Raw genomic sequence first — 18,019 nt, forward strand, 5'->3', positions numbered from 1 at the left:
AGTGCCTCTAAGGTGTGGATTAGCACGTGGCGTGTCGAGAGACGGACACGTGCTAGCCCTCATCTTAAAGGATTAATCAATAATTTCATATAAACCGAGTGTAAATTGGGCGGTTCTCACATTTTCATACTACTTTAAATCGTTATTAGGGCACTTGCCTAGATATATTGCTGATTTTGTTTGCACACTAGTGTCCATCAGGTGAGTTTCTGTGAAATTCGTATCTGGCATTTTTTTAAATCGTGCACAAAAGACAAAATCCAACCAACTGCCGGAGCAAAATATCTCCTGAGCAATCAGTCTGCGGACGTATTTATTTGAGATTAGTTTATTCATGATTAGAAGATGCAGAGTTTTTAAGCTCTCCTTTACTGACCGAATTCCATCCTACTCACAGGTTAGGAGCCCAGCCTAGTTTATTTGTGGCGCAACGCCCTTTCTAGGCCATCTATGGACGTGGGCGTATCTTGCAGCCTTGCCGATGTTTTGTCTGCTTGCACGAGTGCCCAGCCAGCGTGACGACGACGAGGGGCAGTCCGTAGCTGACAGTTGCCGCGTGCAGGTCCCACTTCGACTAGCTAATTTCCGCTGTCATGCAAAGTGTTTTACAATATTATAGATAAATATTATGGTTTTCGTTAAACACTCTGATATTTGAACGTTGTTGCTGGGTGTTAGATGCAACAAACCTTCTAATATATATAAACTCCATAGTCAACTAAGTGTAGTTTACCCGCAAAAAAAAACTAAGTGTAGTTTACAAACCATATTTCTAAATTTTAGGAACTGTAGTTGACTATGATCTTGACAACAGTTTAAAATATGGTTTGTTTCAATCTAAAACACCCGTTGGTTTTCAATTATTGTCAAAACCATAGTCATTTCGGAATTCAGAGTCTTATAAACTCCATTCGAGACTTTTGAAACACACGGTTTTGCATTTATTTAGCATATAAAACTACAATCTTTTAGTACCATAGTTTTACAAACTACTCCGACGCCCAAACATGTCACCTTGGAAAGCTATCACGTACTCCATATTGTAAAGGAAGTAAGGAAGTCGTTTCGAACATGGACACAATCTAAAAAAAAACAACTTTGATCACTAATTTTTTTTCTAGTCAATGTATAATTTTGTATTATAAAACTATATTTTAAGATAAATCTATTTATATCGCTCTTATATTTTCAAACTCAACAAAAAATTTTCAATAAGACGAGTGGTCAAACACGGGATAAAAAAAGTCAAACGACTTATAATTTCAAACGGTGGGAGTATTGTACTAAGCAGAGACTTAATTACCTGTTAGAATTGTACTCCTAGTTACTGCCAGTAAAGCGACCGGGGGCCATATCAGTAGTAGCCTGCTAGATTATGATGGCTACCACTCGAGTAATAATGCACAAGGGCGGCGGATCTGAATTGTGGATGATGAGATTTTTGGTCGCTTAACAAACCTGAAATGAAAGCCCGTGAACGCTCTGATTGATGGGAATGGGAGATGATAAGATCCGTCTCCTCTCCGTCTGGACAAAGCGTGCATCTCCGTCGTGGCAACTTGCAGTCGCCCACTGGGCGCTTGATCGCGCTAGCCAGCTAGCTAGGATATTCCATTTCGATATAGGAGTACAGCAGCAACAATCACTGCGTTCGGCTGGTCTTGTAGCCTCCAACACTATAGTAATTTTCTCTCACACTACTCCAGCTCCAGCTTCAGTCAGTCCAACAGTATTTTTCTCTCACACCATTCCAGCTCCAACCTCCAGCTCCAGACTGCCGAACGCAGTGAATAGCACTAGGCCATTGTACAGTCACCATTGTGGCAGTGTACGGACACAGTTCATTTTCCAGCAGCTCCAGCCGCCAACCAACAATTCTGCAGGCCCCCTTCAGTTATACTCCCTCTCACCATCCCAAAAATCAAGAATGTAATTTTGATTTTATCCCAAATCAGATTCTCTTAAATTTAACCAAAACTGAAAAGAGTAGGATCACATTTCTCCCGGTGGCGTCGGGGTACATGGACAACATGAATAGTTGCAAGAGTGCTAACACCGTTATCAAGACGGCGAACTTGGTAGCCGATGAGATGACGCCGAAACGGAAAGCGCCCGGCGTCATCTCTGTGACGGGTGACCAGTGTGCGTCCCGTCGCGTGGTTTTCTTTTCCCGGGGGCGGCAAAGGCGAGCGGCCGAACGGGATTAGCAGGTCGTGCTTTGTTTGTTTTACTTAAAAGTCTCTTTCCTTGTTAACGGAACGCTCGTCGTGACAATGCAAGTTATTATTATTGAAAAACAAAACTGAGAGAAAGGGGTTAGGAGCTGGAAGCTTGCACGCCAGCCGCTGAGTGGCCGCCTCATCATGGGCTTGGCGCGAGTGCCGTCTGATATTGGGCGTGACCGGAAAGCGGCGCGGCGCGGCAGCCGGCACTAGCGTAGTGCTCCCTGCCCGGCGCGGGCTTTTGCTTGCGCCGCCTGCCCCTGCTTGCTGCCCTGCCACCCCCTTTTTTTCGGTTGGGATTTGCAATGTGGCTTTTGCTAACTTTACCTTACCTGCCGTCGACCTAAACCAATACCAACTGACTCGCACTTAGCTTGGGTTTCCAATCCAATCCATTCCAGTAATTGATCCACACTTGACGTGGCAGACATGGACGTCCGAGCTGCGCTTTCTTGGGCGGGCGATGGCGACATGGCGTCAGGCCGTTCCGAACGCCATGTCGTGGGATCCGAGCTGGAAGTGCAGCACCGAGTACCGGCAAGCAGCCCTGTGGCAGACCTTGCGCTGTGTCGTGGCAACCTGGTGGGTGGGCGCTCCTACGACGAATTCGGCCTGCGCTGACCGGCACGATGGGCCGCTCTCGATGGCAGCAGCAAAGGGGACGAGGCGTCAGGGCCCACTCGCACTCCGTGGCCACGACCTCAGCCCATCGTCGTGGTGGTCGTCGCTGATTTTTTGACTTGGCTTGGAAGCGAGGAGAGGGGAAAGAGAGACAGAGGTGGAGTGGAGTGGAGAGGGCGGTGGCTCCGGCGGCGTGGCACTCGAAGAGCGATTGGCCGTGGCGCGGTTACGCTGGCGTGCTGGGACCACCTGTCGGTGAGTGGTGCCGTTCCGCTCGGTTCCCTTCGGCGTCTGGCAGCATTTTTTTTTATAGATTGGCTGGCACCAGGTTTGTTGGGCGGCTGTAGGTAGGGCCCAATCAAATTAACTCGGAAAAAAGCCTTTGGCCGTGTTTGGTTACATTTCACGTTTTTACTGTAGCACTTTTGACCAAAAATTTAGAGTAGCAAACGAAGTCTAATTACAAAACCACCTCCACAACCCCCCGTGTAAATCGCGAGACAAATCTAATGAGGCCTTTGACCGCGCGATTAGAGGATGGTTACTGTAGCACTGTAGCAAATCATCAATTACTTACCGCCATTAGATTTGTCTCGAAAAGTTACACCCATCCCTGAAAAAGTTTTGCAAATAGACTTCATTTAGTACTCCATGCACACGAGATTCTCTTCTCGAAAAACGTGCGCAAAAAATTTGGTGAGTAACCAAACACGGCCTTTTACTGTCGACCAGAGAAAGCCCACTGGTCCAACCACACACATTAACACATAAAATGCCTTTATTGTCAAGCCCAAACGACTATACAAACCAGGCAGGGTAGTATAGTATAGTGTGGAGAGAATGTTCTTCACCAGATGTGCTACCAACCAGTACCAAAAAGGCGAAAGTCTGAAACTTGAAGCCACCGGTAAGAACTGTACCAACCAGGGTATAGTGCAGAGTACCATCTGGCATCTAGTCTGTATGCAGGCCTGAAGCGCTATACCGTCAACCGCAGCTGCGCCCAGGAACACTTGAAGCTCTCATCCTTCAGTTCAGAAGGAGACCTTGATGCCCAGCAAAGCCATGAGCTGGGAGACGAACTCCGGGTGCCCGGGCCAAGCTGCGCCTGTCACAAGGTTGCCGTCGGTGAAGCAGCGGTGGATCGGGTCAGGCTCCAGCCAGGTTCCGCCCCCGAGCACCACATTGAGCTTCACAGCCGGGTACGCGGTGCACTTCTTCCCCTGCATATCAATCAACCAGCTAGGGCTAAAGGGCATATCAAATGAAACTGAATGCTCCAAGAAGGGCATATCAAATGAAACTGAATTAATACAGAACCATGATAGCATATAGATCAAGATGCACCTTAAGGACTCCAGCAGCGGATAAAATCTGCTGGCCGTGGCAGATCGATGCAATTGGCTTTCCTTTATCTGAGAAGCCCTTGACCAAGCTAATGACCTTATCATTCAGAGCCAGATACTCGGGAGCCCGTCCCCCAGGAATCACAAGTGCATCATAGCTTGAAGCATCCACACTTTCAAATGATGCTGTCAAAGTAAAATCATGTCCAGGCTTCTCACTGTAAGTTTGATCACCTTCAAAGTCATGAATGGCTGTCGGGCACTTCTCCCCAGCACCCTTGTCAGGGCAAACAGCATCGACATGGCAGCCAAGAGCTTGAAGAGACTGGAATGGCACCATAACCTCATAATCCTCCATGTAGTCCTATTAATGATGCAATTAAGCAAAAATGTTCAGCAAAGTGGTAACTACTTGCGACAAATAAGGTATATGAAGATCCATAACATGAATTAGATTGTCTGTGAAAGCCAGTTTGGCTTCTCCCATTTATGCAGTGTGAAATATAAAAGAAAGATAGTTAAAAAGGTATATATATGAATGTGGAAAGACTTAAGAACATGGGTTTTTCTCGATGCATACCCCACAGAGGAACAATATTTTCTTGTCTGAGCCTGCCACAGAGCCTCCAAGTGCTTTGACAAATAGGCTGATGAATTCAGGATGAGAATCGTAAGTCGCTGCAGTGATGAGGTTGCCATCAACAGTGCATTTTGCCATGGTGTCAGGTTCATCCCACTTAGCACCAGCAGCAACCAAAACTGGTTTAACAGCTGGATATGCTGTGCAGGTACGTTTCTGAACTACTCCTGCTGCTGCCAAAATCAACTGTCCATGGCAAACTGATGCAATAGGCTTCTTAGCATCAGAGAACTTTCTGACTATGTCAAGCACCTTTTCATCCATTGCAAGGTATTCTGGTGCACGGCCTCCAGGGATTACCAATCCATCATATCCATTGGCAGTAATCTCATCAAATGAAGCATTTAGTGCGAAATTATGTCCTCTCGTCTCAGAGTATGTCTGCATGACATATGAAAACGATATAATGCATGCAGGCTTTTCAAAGGTTCAGAGCAACTATAAAGAATTAAGGTAACATCAAACACGGATAAAAGGAGTAACACTACGGCTCAGTTTTACAGCTAACATCTAAGCCAGATCAGCGTAGATGCCAGTGGAAGTAAGCAAGAGGAGCATGACAGAGCATGTTAGTGAGTTACAATACTACAAGGGCCTCAAGGTCAGTTATATTATACAGAAGCAACACCATTTAGGAATAGACAGGCAGATAACTAGAGGCTAGACAAGTCTCCAAATATCTGACCGCACATGAATGTCAACAGCTACAATTCAAATAGAAAGTCAAACCTTCATTGTGATTGCCCAATACGAGAATCTTACATAACACGGAATATGGGAATCACCAATACATAGACAACTTTGAAATGCTTTTACATGTTACATTGTTACAATCGACCATCAGATTTTACAACTCTCTTGCAGTTCTCCCAATATTTAAAGAAGTATTGAATTCAAATGTTCGAATTAAATTAAGAGACCATGTGCCATCTACATTTTTAAATGCAGGTCGGCAACAGTTGTGAATCTCAAACCAGTTATCCTAAAAATGACCTCCAGAAGCAGACCCTTCTCAGAAGTCAAAAAAGTTAAATGTTTTCACCTACCCTGACTAAGAAACATGAGTTGACCGTCAAAATAAAATAAAAAGGGCGTACCCAGTGCCGTAGGCTTCCCGCACTGTGCGGGGTCTGAGTTGACCGTCAAAATAAAAAAGAAAAAAAAACATGAGTTGACTGCAATTTGAAGATCAAGGAGTAGTCAATAAATTAGACGCAGCATCCAAACTAATTTGTGTAAGTCTCCACTCTCCACTCTTCACCGAATCACTGTCAATCTAATAAACACGGAACAAGTTTGCCACTCTTCACCTAATCTCATTATAAGCAAGACCGACAAAACAAACCCTACCTAATGGATCCACGCAAAACTTTAATGAACATGGGGAGATCAATTTAAAGTACCTGGTGGCCGATTCCCTGATGGACGGCAGTGCGGCAGACGTCGCCGGCCTTCTTGCCGGGGCAGACGGCATCCACGGAGACCCCATACGCTTGCAGCGCTTGGAACGGGACCATAACCTAACCCCAACAATCCAAGGCTGATTCATGATCCAAACACAACTAATTCAGCAGGAGGCGAAGAGAGAGAGCAAACCTCGTAGTCCTCCATGTAGTCGCCGCAGAGCAGGAGCACCTTCTTCGCCGCCATCTCTGGTCCCCCTCGCAGGCTCGCCACCACCTGTCGTCGAGCTCCAAGCCTAGAAGCCTCCTCTCCAGCCTAGGGTAATAGTGTTTGTTATAGCCACTGTTGAGTCATCCGGAGAACGCCTGGCTCTCATTTGTTTCTAGTGACCTGTCTGCTTGTCTCCTTTCGGATGTTTCGTGAGTTTATTTTTCAGGAAATATTTTCATGGTGACTTCTGAATTGAGCGTGAACATTTCGTCTCCAATAATTTACGCGCTGTGATTGGCTTGTCGATCTTCGATTCGTGATGACGAACAGATCATGCAAATCGTTTGCTTTCAAAGAGAGAATCGTTCAGAAATCAGAAATTGATCTTTCAAATGCCTGATGATTCGCACTGAACGATTACAGAATTTATAGGTTGCTGGTAACGGGGGTATCTCTTCTCTCCCTATATATATATCTTTCTTTACTGAAAGCGCGTCACGCTCCAGGCCAGAGAGATGGGCCACGTCGGCTCCGAAAATATTAGCCATCGGATCGCGATCCGACGGTCAGAAATAGATAGGGACGTAAAATTTATAAAAAAAATCCCGAGCTTTGTTAAAATGAACACGGAGTCCATCAATTTAATGGAAAACCCCTCGGACTTCGTGGAGCCTTACTTTAAAAAAACCCTGAACTTTTAGTAATCGTGCCGTACTCCGTGAATTTTGTAAAAAAAACCCTAGACTTTGTTAAAATGATTTTGAAGTCCATCAATTTTATGAAAAACCCCTTGAACTTTTTAGTAATCGACCGGTACTCCGTCGACGCCAAATTTACCAAATAACCCCTGCAGTCTACTAATTTTACGAAAATCCCCCCAAATTTTTTGTAGTTCAATTTTTTAAAATAAAACTGAACTGGAGGGCATATTTCTGCTCAATGTTCTAGTATAGACCTAAATTTGGTGAACTTTTTGAGCCCTGATTGGGCCACGTCACCTCCAAAGCTCGACTGTTGGATCTTGCATCTGCGGTGAAAACACGGGTCAGCGTTCCTCGACCATCTTCCCGAAGCTTCGGGCCAGGCGGCGGCGTTCCCCTCGCGAGTCGCGGCGCGCGGCCATCCTTCCCCGCTGCTCCTCCCACCAGGCCACCACTCCATCAGCCAGCTGCGGCTGTGGCTTCTTCCACGCTCAAATCGAGCAAGCTCTGCTGTTGTCTCATGCCACGCCATCAGCCGCCGGACTCTAATCATGGGCTCATGGCTCACCTTGGGGTTGACCCCGCAGCCGCTGCGGAGCTCAGATGCGACGGAGATGAAGTCACTGCTGAACTTGGCGGCGAGGAAGCCCCTGACCTCCTGCAGCTCCGGCAGGCCCCCGCACCTTTCAGTGGCGCACAGGAGCTCCGCCGCCGCCTCCCGCAGCTCCTCGGGCACTCCGTGCACGCGTCGACGAGCGTCGCCCGCTCGGCAACGAGGCCGCAGTAGGCCTCGAGCTCGGCGAGCACGTCGAGCGCGTCCTTCTCCCGGACGGCATGCTGGGCTCGTGCGAGCGTGCGGTCGGGCCGCCTCAAGCGGAGCAGCTGTTCGACGTCCCCGCGCGCCTGCGCGAACCGCCGCCTTGCTCTGCACTACCCAATAAACGAGATCAAACATTAATCCCATCTTTGAGTTCGATTCGCTGCCCCTTCGTCGCTACCAAGGGCTGATACTCTGCTTTTTTTCTATTCGGCTCAACAAGATTGGATTTCGGTCCCTTCTATCAAGCTCTGGTTGATTCAGTACAAATCTCAATTAATGGAATGTGACTGTCTTCATCTCGTATATTTATAGTGAAAAATCTTGATTAAGCTCATATAATTTATACTTCTTGCCTCATACCTGTATACAAGTGAATTGTTGGGAACTGTCAACTGAAAGTGGTATTATATAATTACACATATTATGGAAGCTGAACAACTTTGTTGAAGGACTCAAGTGCTCATCAGTTGTTGCTAATACGGCTGAAGAAGAACTTTTCTTCATTCTACATATACTGTTTATTTCTTTGGTCAATATTTATCTGTCATCTATGCTTAAAATTTCAAATCAAGCAACTAACTGCCATGACTGTAATTGAAAATGAATACTCTCCTATGATTATTATCTGAACTACATAGTCCACAGTAGGTTCTAAAACTAGAGCCTTCACATGCATGACATGACTGCCATTGAAAATTAGTATACTCATATAATTATTATCCTAACTACATAATGCACAATAAGGTATGAAACTGTAACTTGTATTTGCATAACATGCCTTATGTAGTAACTGTCATTGAAAATGAGACTGATATGGACTCTACATAGATCTAGCTAGCACATATGTCTGTAACTATCTGCCTGTATGTAAATTACATGATTTTTGAAGGTTTGATTAAGTTAGAGAGAAGCATAATACGTTACTTATCTGCATAGTACTAGGTTACTGCACTAGAGCTCTTTTGATCGAAGTTACTGCATGGTTGATGAGCTCCTGTACATAGGGTTTAATAAGTATAAGAGAAGCTATATAATGATAGTCTTTGATGAGAAATGGGCATATACCCATTTTCACAGCAAATGGAAAGGCCTGTAGTTGCATTGCTACCTAATAATTTCCTAATCATCATGCTTAAGGCAGATTGTGCGTAATTTAGAGAGAGGAAAAGCTGGATCTTATGGTCATTGCCGCCCCCCCTCCCCCCTACTAACTTCATCTTCTCAAAAGCCCTGCTATAGGTGAACATGCATAAAGGAAACTTTCTATTATACTCACCTGAGCAAACTTGTTGTTAATCAGACACATACTACAGGGAGCCGCTAAATTAGATAGAGACATAATACAACCATAATGGATATATCCAAAGATTTGGAGCTAAGGTGGTCGGCCTTTCTCGAGAGTTGACAACTTCAGCCTTCAGTTGCATGGTACATCATGCTTAGTAGTATTTCTTGGTGTTTTACTTTGTTAGGCTTGCATACAAAAAAAAAAGATAGCAACAGGAGAGCGATTTCTTTGGTATTCCACATATAGAGGATTTCTGCTATTTTTATAATAGGTCATGGAAAAAGAAGAATACATATTCATTCCCCTCAATCAAGCTCTAGACCAGCTTGTGATTGATGCGTGAAAAGAAAAATTAAGTAAATGCATGGAGAGTGGATCTAGTAGGTATTCGGAAATCTTTTTGGACAATTTACAGAATGTGACCTGCTGCACTCCTACGAGAAAACAGGAGATCCATAACCATAGCGTCTGTTATTTTTCTTTTAGAAAAACTTTTAGTCCACCAAATAGATCAAGTATATTAACATCAATGGGTTCGAAGCCCCAAACTACACTACGCGATAGATATATTTATGCTCAAATGCCGCGCACATGTTTCTAGTCTTCCCTGATCTGCACTCAGTAGGCTTGTACATACTGTACTCCGTAGTACCGAACTTGCCAGCAGATACTATCAACAGCCCGACACCATGTGAGTTTGAGAAAGTACGTGATACATTGATACTCCCCGTGTACAACTATGGTATCCCAAGGAGGTCATGGACTCATGGCTATCTGCCTATCTCTCATTCGGACACTGATCCTCTACAAGACCGCCCCTGCAGTTTTTTTTCCCCGATGGGTCACTGAACACTGATATGTCGGTTGCGGAAATATAAAGTCAGCCACAAAAAAAAAAGAACTTAGGCATCCTACAGAGACAAGGTATTTGTGAACAAAAGTCCCCCTCTTTTGGGGGCTGATTATACTTTTCATTTCCGGCATAAATTGATCCAAGGAATATACTGCTGTTAGTAGGGAAACTAATACAATACAGAGTTTGAGGATAGGTCAGATATGCTGACCAAAGCACAGCTGTTCACATGTAGACCACAATCGTTTATGAATGCCACCTCGATTCATATCTGACCTATACTTATCAGTTATCAGCCTCAGAAAAATAATAGGCTTTGGCACTATCAAAATTAAAATGGAAACATGAAGTGCCAGATGAAGTCATCCAAGTGATGCGCTAAGCTAAGCAGGCACTTCAGAGCTTTGCTTCAAGCAACAGAAGCAACGACAAAACCTAGAACGCTTTGCCCCTCAAGCAACAGAAGCAGTGACACTGTAGAGCTCAAGAGAAAACAACCCCTACTTTCCGAGCAAAGTCATCATCATCGTCGAGGTCTTCATCGTCTTGGTATGCATTTTCATCCTCAGATTTGTAGTCATGACCTTCAATTGTCTCGTAGTCATCTGACTCACCCTCTCTCTGGTCATAGTTATCTGCCTCTTGAATTCCTTCTGGATCCACCTCAGCAGCATCTTCAACCTCAAATTTATCACCATGCGATGAAGACTGCCCATGACCCTCAGGGATATGATCTTCCTCTTTGTACTCTTCATCACCTAATCCACTCTTGCAATCTTCAGACATGATAATGTTGTCACATCCTTTCTTCTCAGATTCAACCAGAGAACCAGTCTGCATGACGGTAACCTCAGAAGATTTCTCATTGCTGAAAGATGAATTATTGCCCCCTGCTGCCTCTCTTTTCCTCTGCAAGATGACACTCAGGGGTTTCGGACCCTCAAAATCAAGAGATGCTTCGGATTCCGCAAATCCATTTGCCTTCCTTGGCTCTCCCAAGTTTCTACGACCAGGAAAACGAGCTGAATCCACTGCATCTCTTCTGATAGAGAGGCCATCTGCATGCCTGACACTTGAGACAAGCTCACTTGATATCTGGTGGCTCCTTTCTTGATGTTGTCCAGACTCCCGATTCCTACCACCATGAAAATCTGCCCGTCTAGCTGGAGAGAATCTCTCCCGGAGTCTCCTCCTGTCTCGCTCATCCTCAAAGCGAGTTTCAACTCTATCAGGTGATCTTCCGGGAAGCTTTATTCTGGCCTGCAGACGGGAACTCAGAGTGCTTCCTCGTGGGCCTTGACGGCGATCGTTGTGCATGTGGTGACCACCATATGCCCTTTCTCTGTAGTGTTCACCCCTCCAGTGCCGCCCCCCATTAGCCCGTTCTGGGCTAATGGCTGTTGAAGGCCCACTTATCCGTCTCCTGCGGAGCTGATGACGTAGATCTGACCCATCTATCTCATCACGATCAAGGCCTCTGTGGGGAAACCTTCTATCTGGATGGAAAGGTCTGTCTATGCTCCTCTCAGATGAGGATCTGCGCCGTTTCCTATCATAGTCACCATAAAGTTGTCCAATCTGTCCATTCTCGCCCATTCCATTGAACTGTACACTTTCATGATGGGCCTGAGTATCAAAATCAGCTGGAGCATATTCATAATCTTCTACCGGGTACATATCCCTCCCGAAATCTTCCTCATCATGTAAATAAGCAGCACCATCTGCATCATTGTCTACAAGAACATCAAAACCAGGAGAAGACTCCCCCAAAAAATCCTCAGCCTCCCTGCTATTCTGTGGCAGGTCATCTGTTGCAGGCATTTGGAAATTTTGGTTCCAGTCTTGGACAGAATCACCTTCAACAGGAAGCTGGTTCTGATAGTGCATAGGATGATCCTCCTCAATTGTGAAACTTTTCTTTGCTGCTGGCGTACTATTGGGTGCCTGCTCTGAATTGGGCCTAGACTTCACTGCATTGGAAGCTAGTTCAGTAGGTGTTGCACCTACACCACTCTTACCAATATGGACCATAGTAGTCCTGTCATCAGTTATTCGAGCACCTTGCGAAGTTAAATTATTCGGAGCTGCAGACTCTTCATTCTTTTTAGCCTGGGGCAGTTCTAAAGGTAAGGATGAAACCTTTACCGCCTGATCTGTGGGATTATTACCAGCCACTTGCGGTCCATGATAAAAAGGGCATCTATCACCCTTCAGGCAGTTCCCTTTTTGGAAGTAATAGCATGGGACCATCTGTTTGCCCGAGCTATAAGCACCATAGTTGGAAGGAACAGGAGGTATTCCAGGAGTTGGGGCACCAAAGAGACCATCAATTGGCTGGAGAAGGCAAAAAGGAAATCAAAATTCAGAAAATAATTTCAACAAATAAAATATGCAAATGATTGTCATAGATATAATACTAGATATTAAGGAAAGGGAAACAGACGTACCGGATGGCGAAATGAACATTTTGGGTTCAAACAACTGCCATTCAACCAGTACCAACAGTCTCGAGGGTTCATCCGGGCACCCTCGCTGTGACGAAAATCACATTCATTACCCTAAAGGAAAAAAGAAATAATGATTAGTTTAAGATTTGACAGGAAGGTTATAAGAAACAATGGCAGGCAAACATGAATTTTAATTAAAAACCCAACTGTGTTACGAATGAGATGGCAATATAGTCTAATCAAGCACAATTATAAATGTGATGCTAAAAATTGAATGAGCTAACAATGTGTGAAGTTATACACACAAGAAACAGTGCGAGAGCCAAGCATGAAGGCTTTCTGACAAATCATGATTTTGGTTGTTGGTTTCATAATGTATTGTACAACATGTTCGGTCATGTAAGATCATTACATGAGGGTACTCGTCCATCAATGCTAGGAAAAAAAACAGCAGATTATACTGATCGAGCAAAGCCCATTGAGGCTGTAGGCACCAGAAATCTCTCACAACCTTCTCCAACGTATAAAAGATGTATGATTAAACCCATATCAGATGGTAGAGGGGGTGCTGTTTCGATCCTCTGGAATTTCAATTCTCAGTAAGCCTGCCGCTACCATCATAGCGTTTGATGACGCAACTGGATGGCACACACTACCCTGGCTCTACCTTTTCAAACAAGGAAAAATACACAGGCTTGCACATACGTGTGTTAATCTCTCAAACTCCCTGATGCTGCTCAAATCACAATCATATACGGTTCCACTCATCGCCCTGCTCCTATACAAGACATGCGTCCAGAACCGAAACAAAATTCGATGTTTTCACCAAAATTCCCAGGTACCCAGGCCAGAAACCCTACCCCAGGCCCTATCCCCGAACCGAACCCGCCTCGTGCGAAGAACTACAGGCTCCAATCGCCAAAATACCAGCGGGGAACCAAACAGGCTCGCAATCAGAGGTGGAGGAGACCGGAAGCGTGGGGGGCGCGCGGCGTACCTTCTTGCAGGTGAGGGGCGAGGCGAGGAAGTAGACGCAGTCGGTGCTGCGCCGCAGCGCCTCCTCCTCCGGCGTCAGCGGCTTCGCGCCGCCCGCCTCCGCGGCGCCGCCCGCCTCCATGGCCCCCGTCTCGAAGGTGGGGGGCCGCGGGATCCTCCTCCGCCCCGCGCGACGCGGCGGCGATCGCGACCGCAGCGGCTCGGGAGGGAAGCTAGGGCTCGGCGAGCCTGGCGGCGGCGGGGGCGGAGGGCTAGATCTATCCCCGCCGCGGAGGCTAGGGTTGGGGAAGGGGAGGGGGGATGGGCCGCGCCCTTGGCTGGCTGCGCGTGTGGACTACTGGGTGGGTCGGGTTTAACCAAACCGAAAGAGACAGCGCGACGCCACGGTATATGACGGGGCCGCCGGGGGGTTGGGGGGGGGGGGGGCACGGACAGGAAGCAACCCCGCTCTGTGTTCGGCATTGACCGTTTGTCTCGAAAAGGAAAAAAAATCTGCATTGTTGACTGTTATAACCCGCGGAGCAAGCCCTACTAGTTTTAGCTCAATTCACCTTCTAAGCATTGTCATGGGCTACTATCGTTTTACCTCTATTCACCTTCAAGCATTGTCATGGGCTACTGCCTACTAGTTCCAGTCGAATCAACCTTTTTTAACTCAGTTTACCTTCACCTTTAGCTCCTAGTTTGGATTGGGCGTTCCGTACCGGTCTGACCGTCCCTGAAGTGCAGATCTTCCAAGAGGTATAATTTTCTCATACGGATATGTTTTATATATGCATTTTGATCACCTCGACGAGATCTACGCAATAGTGCAATCCAATTGGAGATTTGGTAATGTCTTTTAGACCGATCTGATCGGTTCGCTTAGATTGTCTAGCAAACTTGAGCTGTGCCAATTTTGAGTTGTCAACACTCTCAAGAAATAATCATCACTATCAACCTCAAAAGTCCACTCCACTTCTGAGAGAATTTCACCAATCAGACCGCTCGACAACATTGAAATGGAGCTCCTCGAGTCGGGGCGATTTTGTGCCGCCCACACCCCGCGCCCCGACGGCCCTGCGACGGACTACAATCCAGGGCCTCCCCGCCAACAGCAGCACCAAGCCACCAATACAGACCCAAATCCCAAACCCAGAACAAACCGCGAGGCAGCGCCGCGGCAATCACACCAGCCCTACAGTACACCACACACGACACGCCGATTCAGCAGCAGACCCAGGCCGTGCGGGCCGCTGGGCAAGGAAACCAAGGGGCGCAACGGAATCGGGTTCGCCGGCAACAGGGGATGGGCAGCGCCGCAGCGCCCTTGGCTGGCTGCGCTTGTGGACTCTGGACTGGATGGGTTGGTGCGGCCTTTGCGGCTCTGCCTCTCCACGCCTGCCCATGGGATTTGTTGGGGAAATTTAATTCTGTAGCACCAAAAAATTATTATTTTTGAAAAAATACTGTTACATAAAATACCATCGAATTTGATAATCTATTTGGTAAAATATCATTCCGTTACTTTTTACAGGTAAAAAAATGTCTTCCTCTCTATTGGATAAAATGAATTGTCAATTTTACCCTCATTTTCTTCATCATCCTTGCTTCCCCTCCCACTAGACTATAACCCTGTTTATTTCCGCGTTCGCGAGGTTTATCTGTGAAAAACGCGGAATAAACCCGGCAAATGATGCGCATGTTTCACCTGCCCATCCGCAGTTTAAGCGGGATTTAAATTGTGCACTTGCAAACCGGCTGAAGCGGGCAGCAAGCCGTGTTGGCTTATCGTGCTCGCGCGTTTCTCTCCCGCGGTCTCAAATAGGGCTTATTACAGTAGCAGGTTGCCATGCCATGCCCACTCCCCCGGACCTGACATGCTCCAATGTAGCGGTGCAGCATGGTATGACGGTGGCCTAGCGGCACCCGGCTGTGTAACTGCACGGGCTCTCATCAGTTGTTTGCCTATTTGCCATGCTTGCTTTGCTGCTGGTCAAGAGGCAGGGGAGGAGCAAAGGCAAAGCACGTGGATGGCATGGGGAGGAATCGAGGTAAAGGAAGATGATCTCTCGTGTTTGCTGATTGAGGAGCTGGTTGCTGTGAATCTACTCTGGTGGTTGTTGATTGGATCTCCAATTAATGGATTTGATGCTCGTGCAAAAATTGATGGAGAGGCAGCATGCTCCTACAGGGTGGACAGCTCGGGTCTTGGAGAATGAAGGAGATGAACTGCATCTGTTTCATGGGGAGAACGAGGTAGCAAGATGACCTTCCGCTAGTTGTGATGGCTACGGAGGAGAAGCAGCACATGAGATGAATAATGGAGTAGGTTTGACTTTTGAGTTGTTGCTGCCACGAATAAGATAATGGTAAAGTTAACATTTTCTTATCCATAGTAGAGAAGAAAACATAGTCTTAACTGAGAAGTTAACGGAATAGTATTTTTCGCAATGGATTGCCGCTTTCAATGGTATTTTAAGGAACGGTGATCTTTCAATAGTATTTTTTTAAAATAGCAACTTGGCAATGCTACAGAACTAATTTTCTTAAATTTGTTTGATACAACTCCGTGAGCAGCTTCAGCTCCTTCAGGAGCTGTACTAAACGGTTCCAGCTCAAACAGCTTCAGAAGCTGCTTTCCAATGTAAAAAAGTGGGGCTGGAGCTATTACGGAAGCTCCTCCAAAACGGTTCCGGCTACTAAAAGAGCGTTAGGGGCGTCCCTGTCAGACACTCTTAAACAAATAGCCCTGCTAGTGGGTTGAAACTCACATCATGCCTAACTCCACCCAAAAGTAATATATTGATATACTTAACCTAACCCAACCCAATATGTTAATTTCTCAACTCTAACCAACCCGCTCCATTATAAGCGGGTAACCCATAAAAACTCATGAGTTCTACTATATATAGAAATTTAATGGCTCTTCTCTTGATGTGGGATCCACATGTACGTCTAGCCACACTGCTTTACATAGAGTAGCCATCAGTCATGCTGAGTCATTTCCAACAAATTTCAGTCAATTTGGATAAAATTTTATAGTGTGAACGCGAGGTTTTATTTCCAAAGTCCAGCTCTTGATGTGGGGCCCACATATAGTTCTAGCCACTAAGCTTTACACGGAGTAGCTGTCAGTCATGCTGAGTCATTTCCAACAAATTTCAGTCAATTTGGATAAAATTTTATAGTGTGACCGCGATGTTTTATTTCCAGAGTCCGGCTCTTGACGCGGGGCCCACATGTAGTTCTAGCCACTCAGCTTTCCACAGAGTAGCTGCCAGGCATATTGAGTCATTTTCAATAAGTTTCAAATAATTTTGATAAAGTTTTATAATGTGAACACGGAGTTTTATTTTTAAAGTCCGGCTCTTGACATGGACCCACATGTGGTTCTAATCACACTACTTTACACAGAGTATTTACCAGTCATACTAAGTCATCTCTAACAAATTTCAGTAAATTTCGATAAAATTTTATGGTGTGAATGTGTTTTTAATTTCAGTATTCAACTCTCATTGTGGGACTCACATTTATACACAGTTATATTGCTTTGTATAGAATATCCGTTTCAACCCACTCCAACCCGCATTTATATAGAACCCACCCCCGCCCCGCTCCACTAACTAATACCATCCATTTTAACCAATCCAAATATACCCCATATCAAAACACATACCATAAAACTCATTTCAACTCAACCCATTAGCAGAGCTATAAATAAACACAAACCAAAAGAGAGACAGCGTGACGGGGGAGGAGGCACGGACGGGAAGCAAACACCGGGGCTTTGGAGGCCGGAGGCGGCAGCGTTGCGTGTCTCTGGCTCTCTGCTCTGAATCGGGGTGCGGCGCGTCGCGTGGCGCTGCCTCCCGTGCGGCGCTTTCCTTTCCCGGTATGTTGTTCGGCATTGTCCTCTCGTCTCGAAAATGGAAAAAATCTGCACTGTTGACGGGTCGGAGATGCCTGCAGCCAGCCAACGGGGCAAGCCTATTTTTTTAAGCTCAATTCACCTTCAAGCATGGTCAGGCTACTAGTTCCACTCGAACCAACCGTTTTAGCTCAGTTCACCTTCAAGCATTGTCATTAGGAACTTTCCCATATTACCATTCGTCTTTATGTTGCACGACCTCTGAACATTACAACACTAGATCGTTTTCTCCAAATACAGTTGTCAATTGATATATCCTTTAATTTATCGGAACGATAAAACCAAATAATTGTAGGGAGAAACCAATATCTATATTCATATAGAGTTCCAACAATTGAAACGGACGTGGAGTTCAGGACTCCTGGCCTTTGCCTGTGTGCTGGGCCTGCCCAAGAGGAAGTTTGCCATTAGGGTTGACGCAGAATTCTATCACTCCTGAGACAGGCGAATGAGGCGTTTGACCAAGGCGACAGACGAAGACCATCCAGAAACGGTTTCGTTGCCACAAATTTGCAGTCACGAGCTGTATATGCGAGCACCGCCACGCCACCGTGTGGGGGA

General features: G+C 46.0%; 2 protein-coding genes across 2 annotated transcripts; both read right to left on the reverse strand.

Moving 5' to 3' along the window:
• Nucleotides 1–3,559: 3,559 nt before the first annotated feature.
• Nucleotides 3,560–6,628, reverse strand: LOC120642830 (protein DJ-1 homolog D). Its single transcript, XM_039919435.1, has 5 exons — nt 6,426–6,628; nt 6,233–6,349; nt 4,770–5,210; nt 4,191–4,553; nt 3,560–4,066 (listed from the first exon to the last, which is right to left on the reverse strand). The coding sequence occupies exons 1-5, from the start codon at nt 6,477–6,479 to the stop codon at nt 3,878–3,880; spliced, it is 1,164 nt and encodes a 387-aa protein (XP_039775369.1). The 5' UTR covers nt 6,480–6,628; the 3' UTR covers nt 3,560–3,877.
• A 3,551-nt stretch (nt 6,629–10,179) lies between these two features.
• LOC120642831 (zinc finger CCCH domain-containing protein 32-like) lies at nt 10,180–13,895 on the reverse strand. Its single transcript, XM_039919436.1, has 3 exons — nt 13,550–13,895; nt 12,553–12,663; nt 10,180–12,439 (listed from the first exon to the last, which is right to left on the reverse strand). The coding sequence occupies exons 1-3, from the start codon at nt 13,667–13,669 to the stop codon at nt 10,589–10,591; spliced, it is 2,082 nt and encodes a 693-aa protein (XP_039775370.1). The 5' UTR covers nt 13,670–13,895; the 3' UTR covers nt 10,180–10,588.
• Between the last annotated feature and the right edge of the window lie 4,124 nt (nt 13,896–18,019).

The sequence above is a fragment of the Panicum virgatum genome, chromosome 7K, assembly GCF_016808335.1.
Source record: "Panicum virgatum strain AP13 chromosome 7K, P.virgatum_v5, whole genome shotgun sequence".
Classification (NCBI taxonomy): domain Eukaryota; kingdom Viridiplantae; phylum Streptophyta; class Magnoliopsida; order Poales; family Poaceae; genus Panicum; species Panicum virgatum.

Bases quoted from the DNA above. Each gene is read 5' to 3' on its own strand.
- LOC120642830 (XM_039919435.1), bottom strand. From the start codon at position 6,479: ATGGCGGCGAAGAAGGTGCTCCTGCTCTGCGGCGACTACATGGAGGAC. The intron at 5,211-6,232 runs GTACTTTAAATT...TATGTCATGCAG, and splicing joins ATCAGGGAATCGGCCACCAG to ACATACTCTGAGACGAGAGG. The intron at 4,554-4,769 runs GTATGCATCGAG...CATCATTAATAG, and splicing joins AAATATTGTTCCTCTGTGGG to GACTACATGGAGGATTATGA.
- LOC120642831 (XM_039919436.1), bottom strand. From the start codon at position 13,669: ATGGAGGCGGGCGGCGCCGCGGAGGCGGGCGGCGCGAAGCCGCTGACG. The intron at 12,664-13,549 runs GTACGCCGCGCG...TTTTTCCTTTAG, and splicing joins CGCCCCTCACCTGCAAGAAG to GGTAATGAATGTGATTTTCG. The intron at 12,440-12,552 runs GTACGTCTGTTT...TGCCTTCTCCAG, and splicing joins AATGTTCATTTCGCCATCCG to CCAATTGATGGTCTCTTTGG.